At 45.1% G+C, this 21546-nt stretch overlaps 2 protein-coding genes across 2 annotated transcripts in view; both read left to right on the forward strand.

Annotated features, from left to right (window-relative positions):
- The window catches only part of ano5b (anoctamin 5b), a 129636-nt gene extending 120001 nt beyond the window's left edge, over window positions 1-9635 (forward strand). Inside the window, exons 18-20 of the mRNA XM_084309171.1 lie at window positions 1127-1329; window positions 7282-7387; window positions 9221-9635. Of these exons, the coding sequence (XP_084165297.1) occupies window positions 1127-1329; window positions 7282-7387; window positions 9221-9466 (555 nt within the window). The 3' untranslated portion in view covers window positions 9467-9635. The remainder of the gene's footprint in view (window positions 1-1126; window positions 1330-7281; window positions 7388-9220) is intronic.
- Window positions 9636-14958: 5323 nt separating this feature from the next.
- Window positions 14959-21546, forward strand: part of LOC311223253 (vesicular glutamate transporter 2.1-like) — a gene marked incomplete at both ends in the record, with an annotated part of 38214 nt that continues 31626 nt past the window's right edge. Inside the window, 3 exons of the mRNA XM_084308025.1 lie at window positions 14959-15032; window positions 19932-20190; window positions 20719-20837. Coding sequence (XP_084164151.1) covers window positions 14959-15032; window positions 19932-20190; window positions 20719-20837 — 452 coding nt within the window. The remainder of the gene's footprint in view (window positions 15033-19931; window positions 20191-20718; window positions 20838-21546) is intronic.

Raw genomic sequence — 21546 nt, forward strand, 5'->3', positions numbered from 1 at the left:
GTCTCTTGTCTCCTCTCTGTGTCTCATCTCTGTCTCTTGTCTCCTCTCTGTGTCTCCTCTCTGTGTCTCCTCTCTGTCTCTTGTCTCCTTTCTGTCTCTTGTCTCCTCTCTGTGTCTCCTCTCTGTCTCTTGTCTCCTCTCTGTGTCTCTTCTCTGTGTCTCCTCTCTGTGTCTCCTCTCTGTCTCTTGTCTCCTCTCTGTGTCTCCTCTCTGTCTCTTGTCTCCTCTCTGTGTCTCTTCTCTGTGTCTCCTCTCTGTGTCTCCTCTCTGTCTCTTGTCTCCTCTCTGTGTCTCTTCTCTGTGTCTCCTCTCTGTGTCTCCTCTCTGTCTCTTGTCTCCTCTCTGTGTCTCCTCTCTGTGTCTCCTCTCTGTCTCTTGTCTCCTCTCTGTGTCTCCTCTCTGTGTCTCCTCTCTGTCTCTTGTCTCCTCTCTGTGTCTCCTATCTTGTCTCCTTTCTGTGTCTCCTCTCTGTCTCTTGTCTCCTCTCTGTGTCTCCTATCTTGTCTCCTTTCGGTGTCTCCTCTCTTGTCTCCTTTCTGTGTCTCCTCTCTGTCTCTTGTCTCCTCTCTGTGTCTCCTATCTTGTCTCCTTTCTGTGTCTCCTCTCTTGTCTCCTCTCTGTCTCTTGTCTCCTCTCTGTCTCTTGTCTCCTCTCTGTGTCTCCTCTCTGTCTCTTGTCTCCTCTCTGTGTCTCTTCTCTGTGTCTCCTCTCTGTGTCTCCTCTCTGTCTCTTGTCTCCTCTCTGTGTCTCCTCTCTGTGTCTCCTCTCTGTCTCTTGTCTCCTCTCTGTGTCTCCTATCTTGTCTCCTTTCTGTGTCTCCTCTCTGTCTCTTGTCTCCTCTCTGTGTCTCCTATCTTGTCTCCTTTCTGTGTCTCCTATCTTGTCTCCTTTCTGTGTCTCCTCTCTGTCTCTTGTCTCCTCTCTGTGTCTCCTATCTTGTCTCCTTTCTGTGTCTCCTCTCTTGTCTCCTCTCTGTGTCTCCTGTGTCTCCTCTCTTGTCTCCTCTCTATGTCTCCTGTGTCTCCTCTCTTGTCTCCTCTCTTGTCTCCTCTCTGTGTCTCCTCTCTCCCCCCGGTGTCTCCTCTCCTCTTTCATCGATGAGACCTGTGTGTGCTTCCTCTCTCAGGCCTTCATCGTGGCCTTCACCTCAGACATGCTCCCTCGCCTGGTCTACAAGTACACCAACCACAACTTCATCGGGGACCCCATGAGCGGCTACATCAACAACAGCCTGTCGGTGTACAACATCTCCCAGATCCCCCCCCACAGCATGCCGGAGGGCGGGGAGAGCCCCGACTGGTTCAACAACTCCACCATCATCACCTGCAGGTATTCACAGCCACCAGTAGTGGGTGGGGTAGCTAGTAGTGGGTGGGGGTAGCTAGTAGTGGGTGTAGTGGGTGGGGGTAGCTAGTAGTGGGTGTAGTGGGTGGGGGTAGCTAGTAGTGGGTGTAATGGGTGGGGGTAGCTAGTAGTGGGTGTAGTGGGTGGGGGTAGCTAGTAGTGGGTGTAATGGGTGGGGGTAGCTAGTAGTGGGTGGGGGTAGCTAGTAGTGGGTGTAGTCAGTGGTGCAGTGGTGGTCCCACGCGGTACCACGCTGTCCCAGCACTTTTCTGAGCAGAAGTATGCGCACGGATGTGCACGCGCGTGCACACAAAAATACATTCACAACTTTCACTCGACTCGTCGCGCCGTGCGCCAAGTACCGGCAACTTATCTATCACCTAGTATTTGCATAACAATAGGATAAAAAATAGGGAAACAATGTCCAGGCACGCACTCCAGGTTTTTCCATGCAAGCCATTCTGAAGAAGGTGTGTTCACACCGAAACGTCATGATTACAGGCTGCCAATAAATTTGGAAAAACCTGGAGTGCGTGCCTGGACATTGTTTCCCTATTTTTTATGTATGATATCAGAGGTTACAGCACCCAGTGTCAAGTCTAGTGAGGTGAGCGCGTTCTACTACTTTTTTCACTTATAACAATAGGATACCAATAGCATAACAAAGAACGAGAAGTGCAAAACCAAAATACAAGCCCTGTACCAATTGGTGGGGGTTTGCTTGAGCTGTGGAGCTCTCACTATGTGACAAATGGTCCCGACTGGAAGGATGAGGCATTAAGTTGTGCTTCAGAAGGAAACTGTCCTTCTATAAACTGTAAGTTACATTGTTAATTTAGTTTGTATTTACTTTTCTAGTTTAAGTTAATTCAATTAAAGAAATTGTAACTACAATATTGTATCTACAATTACATTTAAAACATTGTTTGTTTTTCAACCATATCTGTTGACAATATAATTTCTTTATATATTGAAGGCTACATCCTGCTACCTTTTTCAGCTTCTCCATTTCAAGGCAATATTTACAACATCTAAACTAAAACTAGTCATTTCCTATACAAACATGTTTCCTACTATTTATGCATAATAATCATCTGTTCTGTGCGCACGCGAGGGAACATGTATGCGCATGCGTGCACGTGGCGTCATTTAAACAGTACAGGCACTTCTGATATTACGACTGCACCCATGGGTGTAGAGGGTGGGGTAGCTAGTAGTGGGTGGGGGTAGCTAGTAGTGGGTGTAGTGGGTGGGGTAGCTAGTAGTGGGTGGGGTAGCTAGTAGTGGGTGGGGTAGCTAGTGGGTGTAGTGGGTGGGGGTAGCTAGTAGTGGGTGGGGGTAGCTAGTAAGTAAGTAAACTTTATTTGTATAGCACCCTTCACAGATAAAATCACAAAGTGCTTCACAGAAGTAAAACATAGCAACATAGAGGTGAACGCACTACACATAAAACAATTCTGACAAGCATAGGCATAACATAAGAAAATTAAATAACTAAATATGAGTGCACCATAAATGTCAGTCCTAAAAACAAAACAACAATTATAAATAAATAAACAAAGTATACAACCAGGAATTAATTAAAAGCCTGTCTGAATAAAAACGTTTTCAACTGTTCCTTAAAAGTGGATAGGGAGTCAAGTGAACGCATAGAAAGGGGGAGGGTGTTCCAAAGGGTAGGGGCCATAAATTGGAAGGACCGTCACCTTTTGTTATTAACCGGGTCCGTGGGACAACCAGGAGATTTTGGTGGGAAGAGCTAAGTGCACGACTGGGGGAGTAGGGGCGCAGTAAAGCCCTACCTTGGAGAGCTTTAAAAGTTAAAACAAGAATTTTAAAATGGACACGATAATTAATGGGGAGCCAATGTAGAGTGGATAAAATGGGGGTGATGTGGGCACCGCCTACTTGTCCCAGTTAAAAGCCTTGCCGCTGCATTTTCAATGATTTGCAAGCGGTTTAGCACAGATTTATCCAGACAGGTAAAAATGTAATTGCAATAGTCCAGGCGTGATGAAATAAAAGCATGGATGATCATTTCCATTTCAGCTCTAGAAACAACAAATCTTAATTTGGCAATGTTTCTGAGCTGATAAAAACATGACCGTGTGAGCTGGTTGACATGGCTGTTAACACTTTGACTGCCATGAAACGTCTTTTGACGTCATTGCGGGCCATGCTCAAGTTGCCGGAGGACGCTGTACAGCGTCCTTATATCAATATTTCAAAAATCTGCGATCTGATTCATATGTCCCCTCCGCTGGCCTGAGATCCACCAGCAGGACCCACTGAGCTCTCTGGCGGTTCAGGAGCGCCATCTGGTGGCCGATCGGCGCAATCGCCAAACAGGATGTGCCATAGAGGTTGTGCTAGACGTCCGTAGTACTTCCGGGCGCTCGCTATAGGTCATGGGACTCTGGCTCGTCACGCTACACAGTGATCGATTGGCAATAACTCGATAAACAACATGATTTGGACGTATATACCATTATACAAGCTGGAGATGGACCGGGTAAAAATATATCCCATAATGATAAGATTTCTACTCTACGATGATCGCCCAACGGCGCGCGGAGACTGGGGTGAGTTTCAGCGTGTAACGTTACCGTCTTCGATACTAACTGCTATTATCAACATTTGACCCACATTAGATGATTGGTATAACGCTGCCCACGGAATTATAAACGCCCCCTCGCCCATCCGGTCAACATCAGATGACGTGTAGTAACTTCTAGAAGTACGTCTAGTTGGAATTTTTTATATCGCGCTGATTGCCATCAAACTGTATTTCATCATCAATATAATGCATTTGGGGCTATATATCACGTTCTGGAGAAAGCTGCTGAAAGAGATGAAAACATACTTATACATTAGACCATACTTTACTATGAATATGTGAATGAAAAAATGTAACGTTGCTACACAATGAACAATACATATAGGACTTTGAATGGGCCCTAATAATGGCAATGTAGCAATAGAATTTAAAAAGTTATAGCCCTGCAAAGAAGGGGACTTTCTCCATAGACAAATAGAGCCGGCAACCTATGGTATATCATGAATTTAACCCAAGGCAACCAAAGTGTTAAAAAACAGAGAGTCATCAAAAATTACACCTAAGTTCCTCACATGAGGTTTGACTCAGTGCTGACCCAGAGATCCCAAACACATCATTGAGCCTACGCACCATAACCACATGATCAACCGTGTCAAAGGCTGCGCTGAGGTTCAATAAAACTAATAGTGTGTGTTTACCATCATCTGCAGCCATTACAATGTCATTGGTAACCTTAAGAAGGGCTGTTTCGGTGGAATGAAATTTCCGAAAGCCTGATTGGAATGGGTCATGCATATTATTATTCTAGAACCATGAGAAGCTGCTCAGCCACAATTGTCTCCAGTACCTTGGACAGCAGAGGTAATTTGGAGATTGGTCTATAATTCTCAGGAAGAGAGGGGTCTAGGTTAGCCTTTTTTAAAAGAGGTTGAACTATGGCATGTTTAAAAAGGCTAGGGACAGAATCTGATGCCAGAGAGCGGTTAATTATTGACAGAATTGTGGGACCAATTGAGTCAAGGACCTCTAAAATCAGGGATGAGGGAACAGCATCAAGGGGATTAAAAGAGGGTTTTGTTTTGTGCAGCACTATAGAAACCTGCTCTAAGGTGACTGGAGAGAACGAGTCTAGCAGCATGAGAGGAGGAGAGACAGCGGTAGGAAGGCTGGCAGAAAGGGATGAGGGGCAGATGCCTGCTCTAACATCACTGACCTTATCCACAAAATAATTCAAAAAGTTATTACAGTCAGTATAAGAATATACAGGTACACATGGAGGCACAGGAGCAACAATAGTATTGATTGTTTCAAACAAAACTCTTGAGTTTCCCTTGTTGGATGATATTAGATTAGCAAAATATGCAGTTCTTGCATCCCTTATCATGTCATTAAACTGGATCAAAAGCTCTTTGAGATGTAACCTGTGGACTTCAAGCTTGGAGGCTTTCCATAAACGCTCTGTCTTTCTACACTGACGTCTAAAACTGCGGATAGACTCATTGAACCAGGGAGTAGAATTGGTACGGGAGGCAGGTCTGGATTTAAAAGGAGCATCTATGTCCAAAATAGTGGAACATTGGTCATGAAAAGACTGCACAAGGGACTCTAACTCGTTGCAATTGGACAGAACATCAGAGTCAAATAATGTTGAAAATGTATCTGCAGAGTTTTGCTTAATTATATGTCTGTGCGTCATCTGGTTATGAGGGAGCACATCAGAGTTAAAACAAACATCAAAAAGTATACACTTATGGTCACTCAGATGGAAATCCTGGAGGTTGACATTCTTAATGTTTAACCCATGTGAGAAAACTAAATCTAAAGTATGCCCGGCTACATGAGTAGGACCCGAAATATGCTGAACAAAATTAAAAGAGTCATTAATCGCGAGAAAATCTGATGCAGCCTTTGATGTGACGTCATCAACATGAAAATTAAAATCACCGGTGACCAGCACGTTGTGGGGTAGCTAGTGGGTGTAGTGGGTGGGGGTAGCTAGTAGTGGGTGGGGGTAGCTAGTAGTGGGTGGGGGTATCTAGTAGTGGGTGGGGGTAGCTAGTAGTGGGTGGGGGTAGCTAGTAGTGGGTGGGGTAGCTAGTGGGTGTAGTGGGTGGGGGTAGCTAGTAGTGGGTGGGGGTAGCTAGTAGTTGGTGGGGGTATCTAGTAGTGGGTGGGGGTAGCTTGTAGTGGGTGGGGGTAGCTAGTAGTGGGTGGGGGTAGCTAGTAGTGGGTGGGGGTAGCTAGTAGTGGATGGGGGTAGCTTGTAGTGGGTGGGGGTAGCTAGTAGTGGGTGGGGTAGCTAGTAGTGGGTGGGGGTAGCTAGTAGTGGGTGGGGTAGCTAGTAGTGGGTGGGGTAGCTAGTAGTGGGTGGGGTAGCTAGTAGTGGGTATAGTGGTAGCTAGTAGTGGGTGGGGTAGCTAGTAGTGGGTGGGGGTAGCTAGTAGTGGGTGTAGTGGGTGGGGGTAGCTAGTAGTGGGTGTAGTGGGTGGGGGTAGCTAGTAGTGGGTGTAGTGGGTGGGGGTAGCTAGTAGTGGGTGTAGTGGGTGGGGGTAGCTAGTAGTGGGTGGGGGTAGCTAGTAGTGGGTGGGGGTAGCTAGTAGTGGGTGTAGTGGGTGGGGGTAGCTAGTAGTGGGTGGGGGTAGCTAGTAGTGGGTGGGGTAGCTAGTAGTGGGTAGGGGTAGCTAGTAGTGGGTGGGGTAGCTAGTAGTGGGCTAGTTGGTGGGGGTAGCTAGTAGTGGGTGTAGCCCGCAGTGTATTTATGCTCATGATTTAGCTCTTTAGTGTTGTGTTTGTACGAGCCTCGTACTGTTTTTGATGTCTCGCTGGCACTCGGTTTAGCTTTCACATGTTTTGATTGTAGTGCACCAAGTTAGGGTGTGGTGCCATAATCAGCCAGCAGGGGGCAGCTGGGGGCATCCACTTGAACACCTCTTGCTTTTATTTTAGTCATAGAATTATAATAATACAACAGATTATTGTCTTTATGGATTGACTTGGTGTAAATTAAACCCTTCACTTAAGGCATACGTGTATTAGCTATTACAGTGATATTTACAGTCAACTATAATGTATTATTAATATAACATGAATGAGTATACAAACTAGCTCATAGTGCCTTATATCAATAATCAGTATAAATTACATCTATGATGAGGCCATTTCTTATTTGTATCATTAAGACACACAACATTTTGTATGCCTGTTATAAGACCTAATGGCTTGTATACGACTAATGTGTATAACGCATCATATTCCTTTACAGCTTCACGTGCTCTAATGAATGTGTTACAGTTGGAACTATTTGTTATATACGTTTATAGTGTGTATGGGTCTCAAGATTTCTGACTCTATACCTGGGTGTTTTTTTTTGCTTGGCCCAGGTACCGTGACTACCGCTACCCTCCCGGCCATGAGAGGCAGTATGCCCACACCATGCATTTCTGGCACATCCTAGCTGCCAAGCTGGCGTTCATCATTATCATGGAGGTAAAGACGTCCACTATATGCTTATGGGAAACTCTCCACGCTTCTCACATTGTACATGATGTGGTTATACTTTAAAAAGCTGTGCCATGCCATTAATAAAGGATCATCTTATCTTTATGTGCAGTTTCTTTTACTGAAACCTCTATAAAGTGAAAATAAATGATGATATATCTTTTTGTATTGAGTTGGAGCACTGTTTGAAGCCAGAAATCTATTTGGATATTGTACACCTACCCCACAGTATACAAAGAAACATAAAGTCAACGTTGGTTCACTTTGATTGTCTCTAAACGTTATTTGATTGGATTTACATCAAGATCAGAAAACAAATTTCAAGCATCTTGCAACTTAATTGCCCCCTCCCCCCCTAAAACCATACGGCGCAGCTTTGAATGAATGAATGAATGAAAACTTTATTAACAGATTGCAGAATGGGTACAGTGCAGTACAGCTCAATACATACAATTGTTAAGGGGATGCAGACCAGAGAAAGACTTTCGTCTTGTTTCCACCAGGGTCCCCCATTTCCAATTCATCGTAACATATATGACATACATGACATACAGATAGACAGTACTGCTACATCTATACATTTATGACATACCAGATTTGCAATTACAGTACTGTATTTGTGATACAAAAAGAGTCCAGAAAGAAAATAGTATATACATTAGGCGTAGAAACTGTACATTGGATTGGGTAGGTGGGGGTGGGACTGTACATTGGAGGTGGTTGGGGGGGGGGGGGGGGGGGTAGGAGTGGGGGGGGGGGGGGGGTGTTGGCGGGGGTTGTGTTCGGACATTTACAGGGGCCAGTTTCGAGTTGCAGTCTCCCTTAGGTGTTTTTTGAGAGTGTTTTTGAAAGTGGGTAGTGATTCACATTCCTTTACAGCTTTGGGTAGGGCGTTCCACATTGATGTGGCATAATTGCGAAACGTGTTTAGTCCCTTGTTTGAGCCGAATCTGGGTTTAACATGATTTGTGGAGCTCCCTCTGGTGTTGTGATCGTGGTATTCACTGACCTTTGGGAAGTATTTAGTCATGTACATGGGTACCTTGGTCGTGTAGTGTATCTTGTAGACCAGGCCCATTGCAAGTTGCTGTACTCTGTCGTCTACTCTAAGCCATCCTAGGTTGTCAAAGTGGGCAGGGGTGAGGTGGGTTCTAGGAGTAAGGTCAAGCAGTAGTCTGACCAGTTTGTTTTGAGATGTTTGTAATTTTGTTTTTAGCGCCTTTGAGGTGCTTTGGTACCATGAGGTGCAAGCATAGTCGTAGTACCCTTGAATGAGTGCTCCTGCTAGAGTCTTCAGGGTATTCTTGTTTACCAGTGAGGAGATCCGGTACAAGAAACGAGTTCGTTGGTTGACTTTTTTTATTACATTGGATGCCATTTTGTCACAGGAAAGATTTGCCTCTAGGATGGAACCCAGGTAGGTAATATCTTCTTTCCTTGTGACAATATTGTCACCCACTGTAACTGAGAATCCGTCGGTCTTGCTGAGTTTGTTATTTGAACCGAAGAGAATGGACTCTGTTTTGCCCATGTGTAATGATAGTTTGTTATCAGCGAGCCATATGCAGATTTTGCTTAGTTCTGAGCTGAGGGTTTTTTCAACCTGTAATTTGTTCTTGTCAGAGACCAGCAGGGCTGAGTCGTCCGCAAACAGGAACAAGTTGCAGTCACAAGCTGACGACATGTCATTTGCATAAATTAGGAACAGTAGCGGACCTAGTATGCTTCCTTGTGGAACACCACAGACACTTTAAGGTGTCTGTTATCACGTGACGCTCAGTGACCCTCTCTCGCTCTCCTCCCCCCCCCCCCCCCCCCCAGCACGTGGTGTTCGTGGTGAAGTTCTTCGTGGCGTGGATGATCCCCGACGTGCCGTCGGAGGTGAAGGCTCGCATCAAGCGGGAGCGCTACCTGATCCAGGAGTACCTGCACAACTACGAGGTGGAGAAGCTGAAGATGCAGCTGAGCGCCAGCTTCCTCACGGAGCGCCCCCCGAAAGACCTGTGCGGCGGCAACGACTTCTGCATCGCGGCGGACAAGCACGAGGTCCTGTCGGAGTGCCTGTAGCCCCGCCACCCTCCGGGGGTGCCTGTAGCCCCGCCGCCCTCCGGGGGTGCCTGTAGCCCCGCCGCCCTCCGGGGGTGCCTGTAGCCCCGCCGCCCTCCGGGGGTGCCTGTAGCCCCGCCGCCCTCCGGGGGTGCCTGTAGCCCCGCCACCCTCCGGGGGTGCCTGTAGCCCCGCCACCCTCCGGGGGTGCCTGTAGCCCCGCCGCCCTCCGGGGGTGCCTGTAGCCCCGCCGCCCTCCGGGGGTGCCTGTAGCCCCGCCGCCCTCCGGGGGTGCCTGTAGCCCCGCCGCCCTCCGGGGGTGCCTGTAGCCCCGCCGCCCTCCGGGGGTGCCTGTAGCCCCGCCCCCTATCATCCACATCTGTCGACGGGTGCCGGCATTCCTGGGAATTCCACCTCCGCTAATAACAATCATATATATATATATATATATATATATATATATATATATATATATATATATATAAGGGCTTCTATCGGCGGCAAAACAACGCTATTGTCTCGTCTTGATGTTCTATATTACTTGGATATTTTCTAAATGAAGTGAAAAGCAGCTGTCAAGCTTTACTCCTATATTAGGATCCGCATACAGGCAGCAAGAAAACCTTGCAATACGTGTTTATTTAAGCTCATCCACTTCTGCCTGATTCAGGCTTTAGTGACTCTTCACTTAAAGTGTATATACTTACCCTGTGCCATAGCCGATTGTTGGGAGAGTGTTACGGTATACGGCGGCAAGAACATTAGAGATTCGTGGCGGCCGTTATCTTTCCCGGGTCTGTGCCACGTAGCCGGCTGTTCTCTCACCAGCTCACTGGTCGCGGACCAGAACCGTACGCAGGAATACTGGGGCTGAACACCACTGTTGAATTAGAGGTTGGTATTAATGAAGCGGGAGGTGGTGGGTGTGAGGACGGCCCGCCCCTCGAGGAAGAACTGCTGTGGCATGTCAGTAACCATTGCAATTTAACCCTTACAATAAAAAACCTGCATGTGACGCGTCTAGCTAGAATGTAAGATGAAGAAACGAACCCTTCAGCCGTAGAACCGTATGAGTCTCTCTTTGTGTGTTCCAGTTGCCCTACGTGCGACTGTATACTCATCACCTCGAGGCAAATCAAAACTACAGAGGCTCTTCTGTGTTTTTTAACTACTGTAATGCACAGTACTAAAGCTTATGTCAATTTGAAAACATCAGTAAAAACATGAAACGGGGGACTAATATGCTCATTTGGTTGAAGGCTTCACAATATATGTATTTGCCTTGGAAGTGTTGGTGTAGCTACCATGTTTTAAATCATGTCAGCTGAGATCTGTAGCTGGGCTATTAGATTGCGATGTGCTCGCGTGTCCTAAATGTGACTTGTTTAATAAGGAGAGTGGTTTGTTTAAAAATGTGTTCATCGGGAACCAAATACCTCCGTCATGTAATTGTACTGATGCTGGTTATAACGATCAAAGATTCAGCATCGTTGTTTGCACTCTGCCCTATTTTAGGGGATCACGTTCCTCTTTATATAGCCACTCATTCGAAATCTCTCTATCGAAGAGATGGAAACCATAGGCCTATATGTATGTATCTCCCTAATTTGCCCAAGAAAGACCAGTAATATGTCTTGCTGTGCACTTTTCAGATGATAATGTTAAAGATAAAAAGATGGATCTGACTTGTTAGCAGCTGTACTGTGGGGGACACTGGACAGCACTTGCCCTACTGGTTTTTAATTGCAATTAGACAAGGAATGGGCCTGTGTGTTTGTCATCTTTGCATATGTCACATATCTCTATATGCTGCAGGGCCTAAATCATTCCAATAAATATGTTCATGGTGTATGTTTATGAAGGATAATAGCAATGATATACCCTTACCCTGGTTGGTATACTGTATACATGTGAAATATGAATTTCAGTAAACGGGTTTAATGATTCATACTTGCTAGGCGGCTACAAGTTTTGTTGTAGATACTTGAGAGTATATGATACATTTAAGAAGTCTTGGAACGCAATTATTTTATTGATCTGATGCTGATTTCCCTATATTCCGTCACGGATTCCCTCTGTCTGTGGCTGAATTAATAGTTATTTGAACTGTTCCTTCAGTAAGGCCATGGCCATCCAGAATTAAAAACGTTATAAAATATTTAAATTATATACTATATTATATGGCTGCTTCTTTCCCATGAGATTTGTCTAGTTTAGCAATTTGCTGTGAATATTCAGGGGAAACCCCAGCCCTGCTTTTATTTGTAGTATTCAGTCTGATGATGGCATAAAGTATATATGCTCCTAAATATGGCCGAATGTCTGTGACCTGTTCTGATTGCATGTGTTCTTATTAACCCTCGCATGGCTTATGCTATGTTACAGTTGTCATCCCATTCATTATTGGTTTGGTTTTGATAAGTCGTACACCTTACGTCTGTCGCAGGCTTTACACTGTTCCGGTGTTCAACAACGCTGGCTCAGGCAGACTATATGCAGACAGACATGCCCCTGTTCTTCGTAAAGGGAAGGATTTGCTTATGGTGCTGTAAGGTGCAAGATATGTTTCACAAGTCCAACTAAAAACAATGCCTTAAGTGTCTATGTTTACTCATTTTTGTATCTTTTTCTAATGGCAGTTTTTTGTGTATCTATTCAGAAACATGTCTCAGTTGTTTCCATTGTAGTCTGGCTTTTTCACGGTATTTAATGCAATTGTTCTCACTTGAGGGGCGTGAGTAGTGATCAAGTGGAAAGAATTTCCAGTTTTGTTTATTAAAAATGTTTTCATGTCTCACATGTATATATAATTGTTGTAGGCTTGTGGAAACTCACAATAAATAAATAATTCACTGTATATAAAACATTCTCTGCTTTCACATTTATAAAAATCCTTATGATAGTTTGGATTGTAAACATGCTTTGTTGAGAATGACCGCCAGATGGCGCCCAATCCCTACAAAACACTCGAGCAGCGCCTGCTTGAAGGCCCAAAGAGTATCACCAAGGATACTGGAATATCACTGATTACTCAACTTGTTGGTCTCCTACCTACATAAACAAATACTACTGCTCTTACTAGTAGCCTACTATATTACTACTACTATAACTATTGCTTCTATAGTTATTATTATATATAAATAATAAAAGTATTATAATTATTTATAATAATAGTATGATAACCCCCTGCGCTACCCCCCTTCCCCCTGTCTCCGGCTGTCCCTGAGCAACGACCGGAGTGTTGAATGTCCCGTGACTAAGACGGGGAGGACGTGACCCTCTTGCGCCGCCCCTGTGCCTCAAATAGATCCGCTATCAACTCTATCTTTAATCTTTCAAAATGTTCAGTTGCTATCGCTATTAGCTCTATCTTTAATTTTTCAAAATGTACAGTTGCTATTGCATGCACTCATCTGTGTTTCACCACACACATGAGTGCATGCTTACCAACTGTCCGTCTGCAACACTACTATCACCGACATCCAGCGTTGCGTTGTTATTATGGGCTGAGCCGCCACGCAGGATAATGCGCATTATGTTCCCTCGCGCACAATAATACACTTTGTTTGTATAGCCTTTCATACAGAAACTGCAGCTCAAAGTGCTTCACAACAGAATTAAGACAGGCATAAAATGAGCACATAAAGTGCAGACATATAAAATCAGTTTTTCACATTAGGATCTAACATCCCAACAGGCAACCTTGTTTATGGTTTGATTCAGTTTTAATATAAATAATAAAAATAAAGAGAAGATTAATTAATTATCTACTCAGTCCCGAAGTTTGTGATGTAGATATGGAATGTCCCGGGTTGCTGCTGTTTGCAGAGTGTGTTGTTGTCCGGGGGTGAGTGGTGGTGGGTGGGGGGTTGAACAAAGAGTCCCAGACTGGTTGAAGACACCAGCCTATAGCGGCTATTGTTATGATAATGCGAGGTAGCGCCGCAGGTAAACACAACGATCCGAGCCGAGCGCAGCGCGTTCTCGCGAGCGCGTGCATGTGCGTGCACGCGCTTCTGCTCAAATCTTTAATACTCAGTGAGGTACCACTGAGTGGTACCCCGTGCCATGAACAACGCATGCCTGCCGACATCTAAGAAGGGAGATCCCCCCTTGAACGGCCCTTCTAAGGTTTCTCTCCTCCACATTGCCTGTGGAGCTTTTTTTCCCTATTAGGTTTTAGTGAGTTTTTCCTTACCTTCGCGTGGGGTATGTCTGGGAGTGCTTGCATTCTTTCATTTATTTGCATTCATCTAAAAAATGTTTGGACCCTATGGTGTTCTTGTTCTGTTCTTGACTTATTGTTATGTTGTCTTCCTGACTTGTTTAAAGAAGACCTGTACGGCCCATGGGGACATTAACGTGTGTTGTCGGGCCCTATAAATAAATTTGATTTGATTTGATTTGATTTGATTTGATTTGATTTGATAACAGGCCTATGAATTACATAGTTTGTCTGCATTGTCAATCGGTTACATTTGCAGATTATTTTGCACCTGTAATTGATCCACATTTTCGAAAATTGGAAATTGTAGCGTGTGTGTGTGTGCATCTTTATATATATATGTATAGGGTGTGGGAGGGGCTGGGAATGGGAAGATGCTTAAATTATTGATGAATTCTTAACGTTGAGAGCTTATTCGAGGGGAATCCACTCCTCGTTCGGTTTCCATAGCACCGCCCCCATGAGACATGCCGTGTTGATGCATGGGGGGGGGGGGGGTAGTAGACCATCAAGATTCAGAGCACGAAGATGATTATTAAAGATGAATACAATTTTTTTTTTTTTTAAGTTGCATCTCTGCTCAAAATCTCTTAACATAATGATATGACGATGCGCCTAAAAATAAAATAATATCCCCTTATTTTCCTCATCCCCATCATTTTATCAAATAATTCCCGGTGTAATATTTATTTTAGAAAAGCTCTCTAGTCTAGAGAATATTTCTTGCCCCCCAAAAACGTGCCGTCGCTCTGTTCGCCCGCCGCGCCGTGCAGCGCCCAGGTGGCGGACAGGAGCTGTCCCTGACCTTGGTGCTGAAACCCACAGAGCGGAGCGACGTCAGAACACGTGAGAGGCGTGAGAGAGACCCACTGCTTGCTCCGTGATTTATCATCGAGGCAACTCCACACACACACACTACACACTACTCCCGCGTTTGTTATTTTGTTTTTCCAGAAACGATGAAAATTCCCCATTGACGCCGGCAACAATTTCGCTCAGTTATATTCCGTTTTTTCCCCCCTTCCGTGATGGCAGTTCGTTTATATACTGTAGCACATGATCACCAGGCGAACGAGGAGTTAGTGGTGAACGAGGAGTCGGATCATCTCCACTACTACTGATTTCCCTCTCGCACATGACGGCGTGAGTTTAGGGTCGTGCGCGTTAATGCTTTTCTATAGACAGAGGTATAACACAACTTTACTTGCCTTGCCTCTTCGTCGTCTTGCGCCGCAACATAATGTTTAAACATTAAATATTATTGAGAGAAAACACATATAAATTGGATATGGATTCCGTGAAGACGAGAGCAGTGGCGGGGGTGAAGGAATTTGCGGGGAAGACCCTCGGTCATATGCACAGGTTGGTAGGCTATATGCCTTCTTTTATTATTATTATTATTATTATTATTATTATTATTATTATTATTATTATTATTATTATTATTATTATTATTATTATTTTGACCTGACGTGTCCTTGGTGTTGTGTTTTAATATAATGTGAATAGTATGCTGATGATAGTTTATCCAACCGCATAGGCCTTTGTCTGGTGTGCAGGTGCATGGCCTGTAAACCCATCGAAAACTATCTTACACGACTTACAGTCATCTTTAGTCACGCCTCTAGAAGCCAGGAGAAAATTATGCAATATTGTGTGTGTGTGTGTGTGTGTGTGTGTGTGTGCGTGTGTGTGTGTGTGTGCGTGTATGTGTGTGAGTGTGTGTGTGTGAGTGTGTGTGTGTGTGTGTGTGTGTGTGTGTGTGTGTGTGTGTGTGTGTGTGTGTGTGTGAGAGTGTTAGTGTTAGTGTTAGTGTTAGGATGTGAAAGTGGACGCTAAATGGCCAAATGACATTGCCTTGTCTCTTGTCTATATAGCAACACAATTAGATGATCTCTTGCCAGACAGGAATATACACTTTCACCCACACTGATCAGCAATGTGTTATGTGTTCTTTATACCACAGAAAACCAAGAGACGATAATACTATTTAATGAGAATGAATGAATGAATGAATGAAAACTTTATTTAACAGATTGCAGAATGGGTACAATACAGTACGGCTCAATACATACAATTGTTAAGGGGATGCAGACCTGAGAAAGACGTTTGTCTTGTTTCCATCAGGGTCCCCCATTTTCAATTCATATAGACATATATGACATACATGACATACAGATAGTCAGTACTCAGGAAGAAGGAAGCCCAAGCCATCTGTTTATTTGCAGGCCGATAAATGCACTATATAGTCTATTAGCTATTGAATTGGGGTATTTCGATAGGTGGCGGGGGGGGGGGGGGGGCATTCAATTCAGACATCCATGTTGCTGTTTTTGTTTTTGTAGCCTAGATTAGTTCCTTGCCAATTTACATGTAGCTATAGCCCATTTTGATAGTGCCTCATGAAGCCTCGGTCGTTTCATTTGACTCTGCTTGGGGGATTCTGATTAATTACTTATAGGCTAAATAGGCTAATTTCTCGGCCATTTGAAGTCAAATCGCTTGAAACATATCGAGAGTAAACGAAAACGTATAAGTGCATATAGTTTCACGTTAGGCCTCAGTATTAAGGGGAGGCGTATATAGGCCTATATATAGCCTATTATTATTTCTGATATTTTGCGGATCTTGGTAGTTATTTCAATTGAGTGAATAGGTTGGATATATAGTCCAATGGAGGTCTATGGGAATTTGCATTTTATTCCACCTTTCTTATTATAGGCCTATAATAGGCCAATAGTTGTTTTCCTTGCAGATGTTTCGATTTCTCGATTTGTTTTTGGCACCACTTTGTGTTTTGCACTTGGTATGGGGGTTAAGGTCGACCAAAATGTAACGAATAAAAGTGCATTTTTATTGTATTTATTATTTGCCACAGTGGATGATTCGAGACGTGTCCACGGGTGCCCGCCTCGCGCCGAGCCCCGCTCTGTGAATGCTAATGAGGGGGCGACGGGCGACTGCTGCAATGCGGTAGAAGCGCATCTTCGCCTTTTTCGGCGGCGTATATAGGCGACGATGTTTTGACAGTGTTTTATGTGCATTTTGAACGTTTCCCCGCTACAGACAGTTTAATTGTATTGCTCTGCAACGAGACATATGCCTATTATAGCCATAACCACGGCGTATAGGCCTAACGCGCCACCTCCATTATTTGACGGAGGTGATGATGCCACAGCCTAAAGACATGCAGTCTTAGGTCCCTCTCTTATTTGTAAAGGAGTTGTAAGCTCTAAATAAAAACCCATCGTTCATCCTATAAAACGGGTAGAAGAAAGTAGAAACGCGTGTCAAGAAACGTCTCTCTGTGCTTCCTCTCCCCCTGACATTGAAAATATTCCATGGCCTATTTTACTATAACCAACTGGTTTACCTTTTAAATCGCCTAAATGTATCTCAGATGTATCTGAAATGTAAAACAAATAATAATAATCATAATAATTCAGATTCAGATTCAGATGACTTTATTCACCATATTGTATATACAAAAAATGGAACGTGATTCGACATTACAGTGCATGATTTAATGCTATTCACATATAGCACTGAATATACATTTTAATCAGGAGGAAAGGTTATGGAGTATAGATTCAGGGGCGTCTAATTTCATAATAATTATTAACGCCATGTCGCATATATTTGGCCTATAACTTCAGAGGACACACTGTAGTCTCGTCCTCACTGTCGCACAGTGTCGCAGGGTGCTAGAGAGGACACACTGTAGACTGTCTTGTCCTCACTGTCGCACAGTGTCGCAGGGTGCTAGAGAGGACACACTGTAGACTGTCTTGTCCTCACTGTCGCACAGTGTCGCAGGGTGCTAGAGAGGACACACTGTAGACTGTCTTGTCCTCACTGTCGCACAGTGTCGCAGGGTGCTAGAGAGGACACACTGTAGACTGTCTTGTCCTCACTGTCGCACAGTGTCGCAGGGTGCTAGAGAGGACACACTGTAGACTGTCTTGTCCTCACTGTCGCACAGTGTCGCAGGGTGCTAGAGAGGACACACTGTAGACTGTCTTGTCCTCACTGTCGCACAGTGTCGCAGGGTGCTAGAGAGGACACACTGTAGACTGTCTTGTCCTCACTGTCGCACAGTGTCGCAGGGTGCTAGAGAGGACACACTGTAGACTGTCTTGTCCTCACTGTCGCACAGTGTCGCAGGGTGCTAGAGAGGACACACTGTAGACTGTCTTGTCCTCACTGTCGCAGGGTGCTAGAGAGGACACACTGTAGACTGTCTTGTCCTCACTGTCGCAGGGTGCTAGAGAGGACACACTGTAGACTGTCTTGTCCTCACTGTCGCAGGGTGCTAGAGAGGACACACTGTAGACTGTCTTGTCCTCACTGTCGCAGGGTGCTAGAGAGGACACACTGTAGACTGTCTTGTCCTCACTGTCGCAGGGTGCTAGAGAGGACACACTGTAGACTGTCTTGTCCTCACTGTCGCAGGGTGCTAGAGAGGACACACTGTAGACTGTCTTGTCCTCACTGTCGCAGGGTGCTAGAGAGGACACACTGTAGACTGTCTTGTCCTCACTGTCGCAGGGTGCTAGAGAGGACACACTGTAGACTGTCTTGGCCTCACTGTCGCACGGTGCTTTTGATTGATTGATTGATTGATTGATTGATTGATTGATTGATTGATTGATTGAAAACTTTATTAACAGATTGCAGAATGGGTATAATACAGTACGGCTCAATACACACAATTGTTAAGGGGATGCAGACCAGAGAAAGACTTTCGTCTTGTTTACATCAGGGTCCCCCATTTTCAATTCATCAGGACATATATGACATACATGACATACAGATAGTCAGTACTGCTACATCTATACATTTATGACATACCAGATTTGCAAATACAGTACTGTTTGTGATACTGAAGGAGTCAAGAAAAGGGAGTATATACATTTGACGTAGAAACTGTACATTGGAGGAGGTTGGGTGGGGGGGGTTGGGTACATTGGGATATTGACAACCATACTGGGTAATTTACATTGGAGGTGGTTGGGGGGGGGGGGGGGGCACACTGTATAAACAAGTAAAACTGTACATTGAGGGGGGGGGGGGAGACACTGTACAAACAAACAAAATTGTACATTGGACTATTGACAAAACCATACTAGGTAAATGACTGTACATTGGAGGGGGTTGGGTTAGGATATTTACAGGGGCCAGTGTTGAATTGCAGTCTCCCGTAGGTGTCCCTTGAGAGAGGTTTTGAAAGTGGGTAGTGATCCACATTCCTTTACAGCTTTGGGTAGGGCGTTCCACATTGATGTGGCATAATTGCGAAACGTGTTTAGTCCCTTATTTGAGCCGAATCTGGGTTTAACATGATTTGTGGAGCTCCCTCTGGTGTTGTGATCGTGGTATTCACTGACCTTTGGGAAGTATTTTGACATGTACATGGGTACCTTGGTCGTGTAGTGTATCTTGTAGACCAGGCCCATTGCAAGTTGCTGTACTCTGTCGTCTACTCTAAGCCATCCTAGGTTGTCAAAGTGGGCAGGGGTGAGGTGGGTTCTAGGAGTAAGGTCAAGCAGTAGTCTGACCAGTTTGTTTTGAGATGTTTGTAATTTTGTTTTTAGCGCCTTTGAGGTGCTTTGGTACCATGAGGTGCAAGCATAGTCGTAGTACCCCTGAATGAGTGCTCCTGCCAGAGTCTTCAGGGTATTCTTGTTTACCAGAGAGGAGATCCGGTACAAGAATCGAGTTCGTTGGTTGACTTTTTTTATTACATTGGATGCCATTTTGTCACAGGAAAGATTTGCCTCTAGGATGGAACCCAGGTAGGTAATTTCATCTTTCCTTGTGACAATATTGTCACCCACTGTAACTGAGAAGCCGTCGGTCTTGCTGAGTTTGTTATTTGAACCGAAGAGAATGGACTCTGTTTTGCCCATGTGTAATGATAGTTTGTTGTCGGCGAGCCATATGCAGATTCTGCCTAGTTCCGAGCTGAGGGTTTTTTCAACCTGTAACTTGTTCTTGTCAGAGACCAGCAGGGCTGAGTCGTCCGCAAACAGGAACAAGTTGCAGTCACAAGCTGACGACATGTCATTTGCATAAATTAGGAACAGTAGCGGTCCTAGTATGCTTCCTTGTGGAACAAGGAGAGGAGAGGACACACTGTAGACTGTCTTGTCCTCACTGTCGCACGGTGCTAGAGAGGACACACTGTAGACTGTCTTGTCCTCACTGTCGCACGGTGCTAGAGAGGACACACTGTAGACTGTCTTGTCCTCACTGTCGCAGGGTGCTGGAGAAGAAGCAGAAGACCGGCGAGGTGATCGAACTCACGGAGGACGGGCGGCCCCTGGAGGCGCAGGAGAAGAAGCCCCCGCTGTGCGACTGCACGTGCTTCGGGCTGCCCCGCCGCTACATCATCGCCATGATGAGCGGTCTGGGCTTCTGCATCTCCTTCGGTATCCGGTGTAATCTGGGCGTGGCCATAGTGGGCATGGTCAACAACAGCACGGTGCACGAGGCCAACGGGAAGATCATCATCAAAGAGGTGTGGTGCTGCTATACTGACGTCAGAGAACCCCCCCCCCTCGCCACCGTGTGTCTTCCTGCATGGAGGGAACTACACTGTGTGATTCCCAGACGTTTCCCAATTAAGCTATTATAGCCCCTCCAACACACACACACACACGCACGCACGCACACACACATGCACACACACACACACACACACACACACACACACACACACACACACACACACACACACACACACAAGCACGCAGTATCCTTAAATGTGTGCACATTCAAATGATAGTGATGTTGCAAATGCTTTCTCGAGCATATAGTTTCTTATGTCGTTTCCAATAATCTAAAGGCGAGACTAGAGTATTTTAGGCCGATATGTTTCCATTCCTTTGCTTTGGAGAAAGACGATACTATAAAATGTAAATAATGATGATGATAATAATACTACTATACTAGTAATAATACTAATACGAATAATAATTATTCTAATTGTCTGCTCGATTTTCTTTGGCCTTCTTTCGATGTTCCTTTCCCTCATGTCGTCCTGAAGAAAGCCAAGTTTAATTGGGACCCGGAGACGGTTGGTATGATCCACGGGTCGTTTTTCTGGGGCTACATCGTGACGCAGATCCCGGGAGGGTACATCTGCTCGAGGCTGGCTGCTAACAGGTATAGGTTACACATCCACCATCCTCCATGCACCGCTCCTCCCCGTCGCCATGGTAATCAACATGAATAACTGGTCTATTTTTTATTGTATTCATATGAGGCATATAGGTTAACCACGTGGGTGTGGGTGAGACTGGTAAATTCAGTTTTTGGTTTTCGTCAAACGTAAAATATCCGAGAAACGAAATGCAAAAAAAAAAAAAAAAAAAAAAAGCACGGGCTATAGGCCTGTTTCATTTGTAACGCTAACAATAATGATCTCTATAAAAAGGCCCACAGCTCTATATGTTGACGTCATTTTTGGTCTGAATTGTGAATGGGAAGGAGGAGGATTCACACTCACTGGCAACTGGCAAGCAGAGTAGGCCTATTTAGCTGAGTGAGGATGAATGCGAGGCCCCGTGTCTCTCTGGCTGAGGGCCGCAGAGATTTGACCGGAGGCCCCGGGGCCCGCGGCTCTCTGCCACCTGTTAATGAGCTCCCTGGGGGGGGGGGGGGGGGGAGCCGTGTCTAATCCCTTCCCTTTCAGGGCATGGCGACCAGCCCGAGTCCTGCTGCCACGCCCAAGACATTTACTGCACGCTTATAGTGCAGCCGTTGCGTTTGGTTATTATTCATCATGGAAATAATATACCTAGAATATTCATACGAGATACGACTCCTGCAGTAAACTGGAGGCTAATTCGAAAAACAGATGTGGCCTATAATA

The sequence above is a fragment of the Notolepis coatsorum genome (genome assembly GCF_963971535.1).
Source record: "Notolepis coatsorum genome assembly, chromosome: 2".
Taxonomy (NCBI): Eukaryota; Metazoa; Chordata; class Actinopteri; order Aulopiformes; family Paralepididae; genus Notolepis; species Notolepis coatsorum.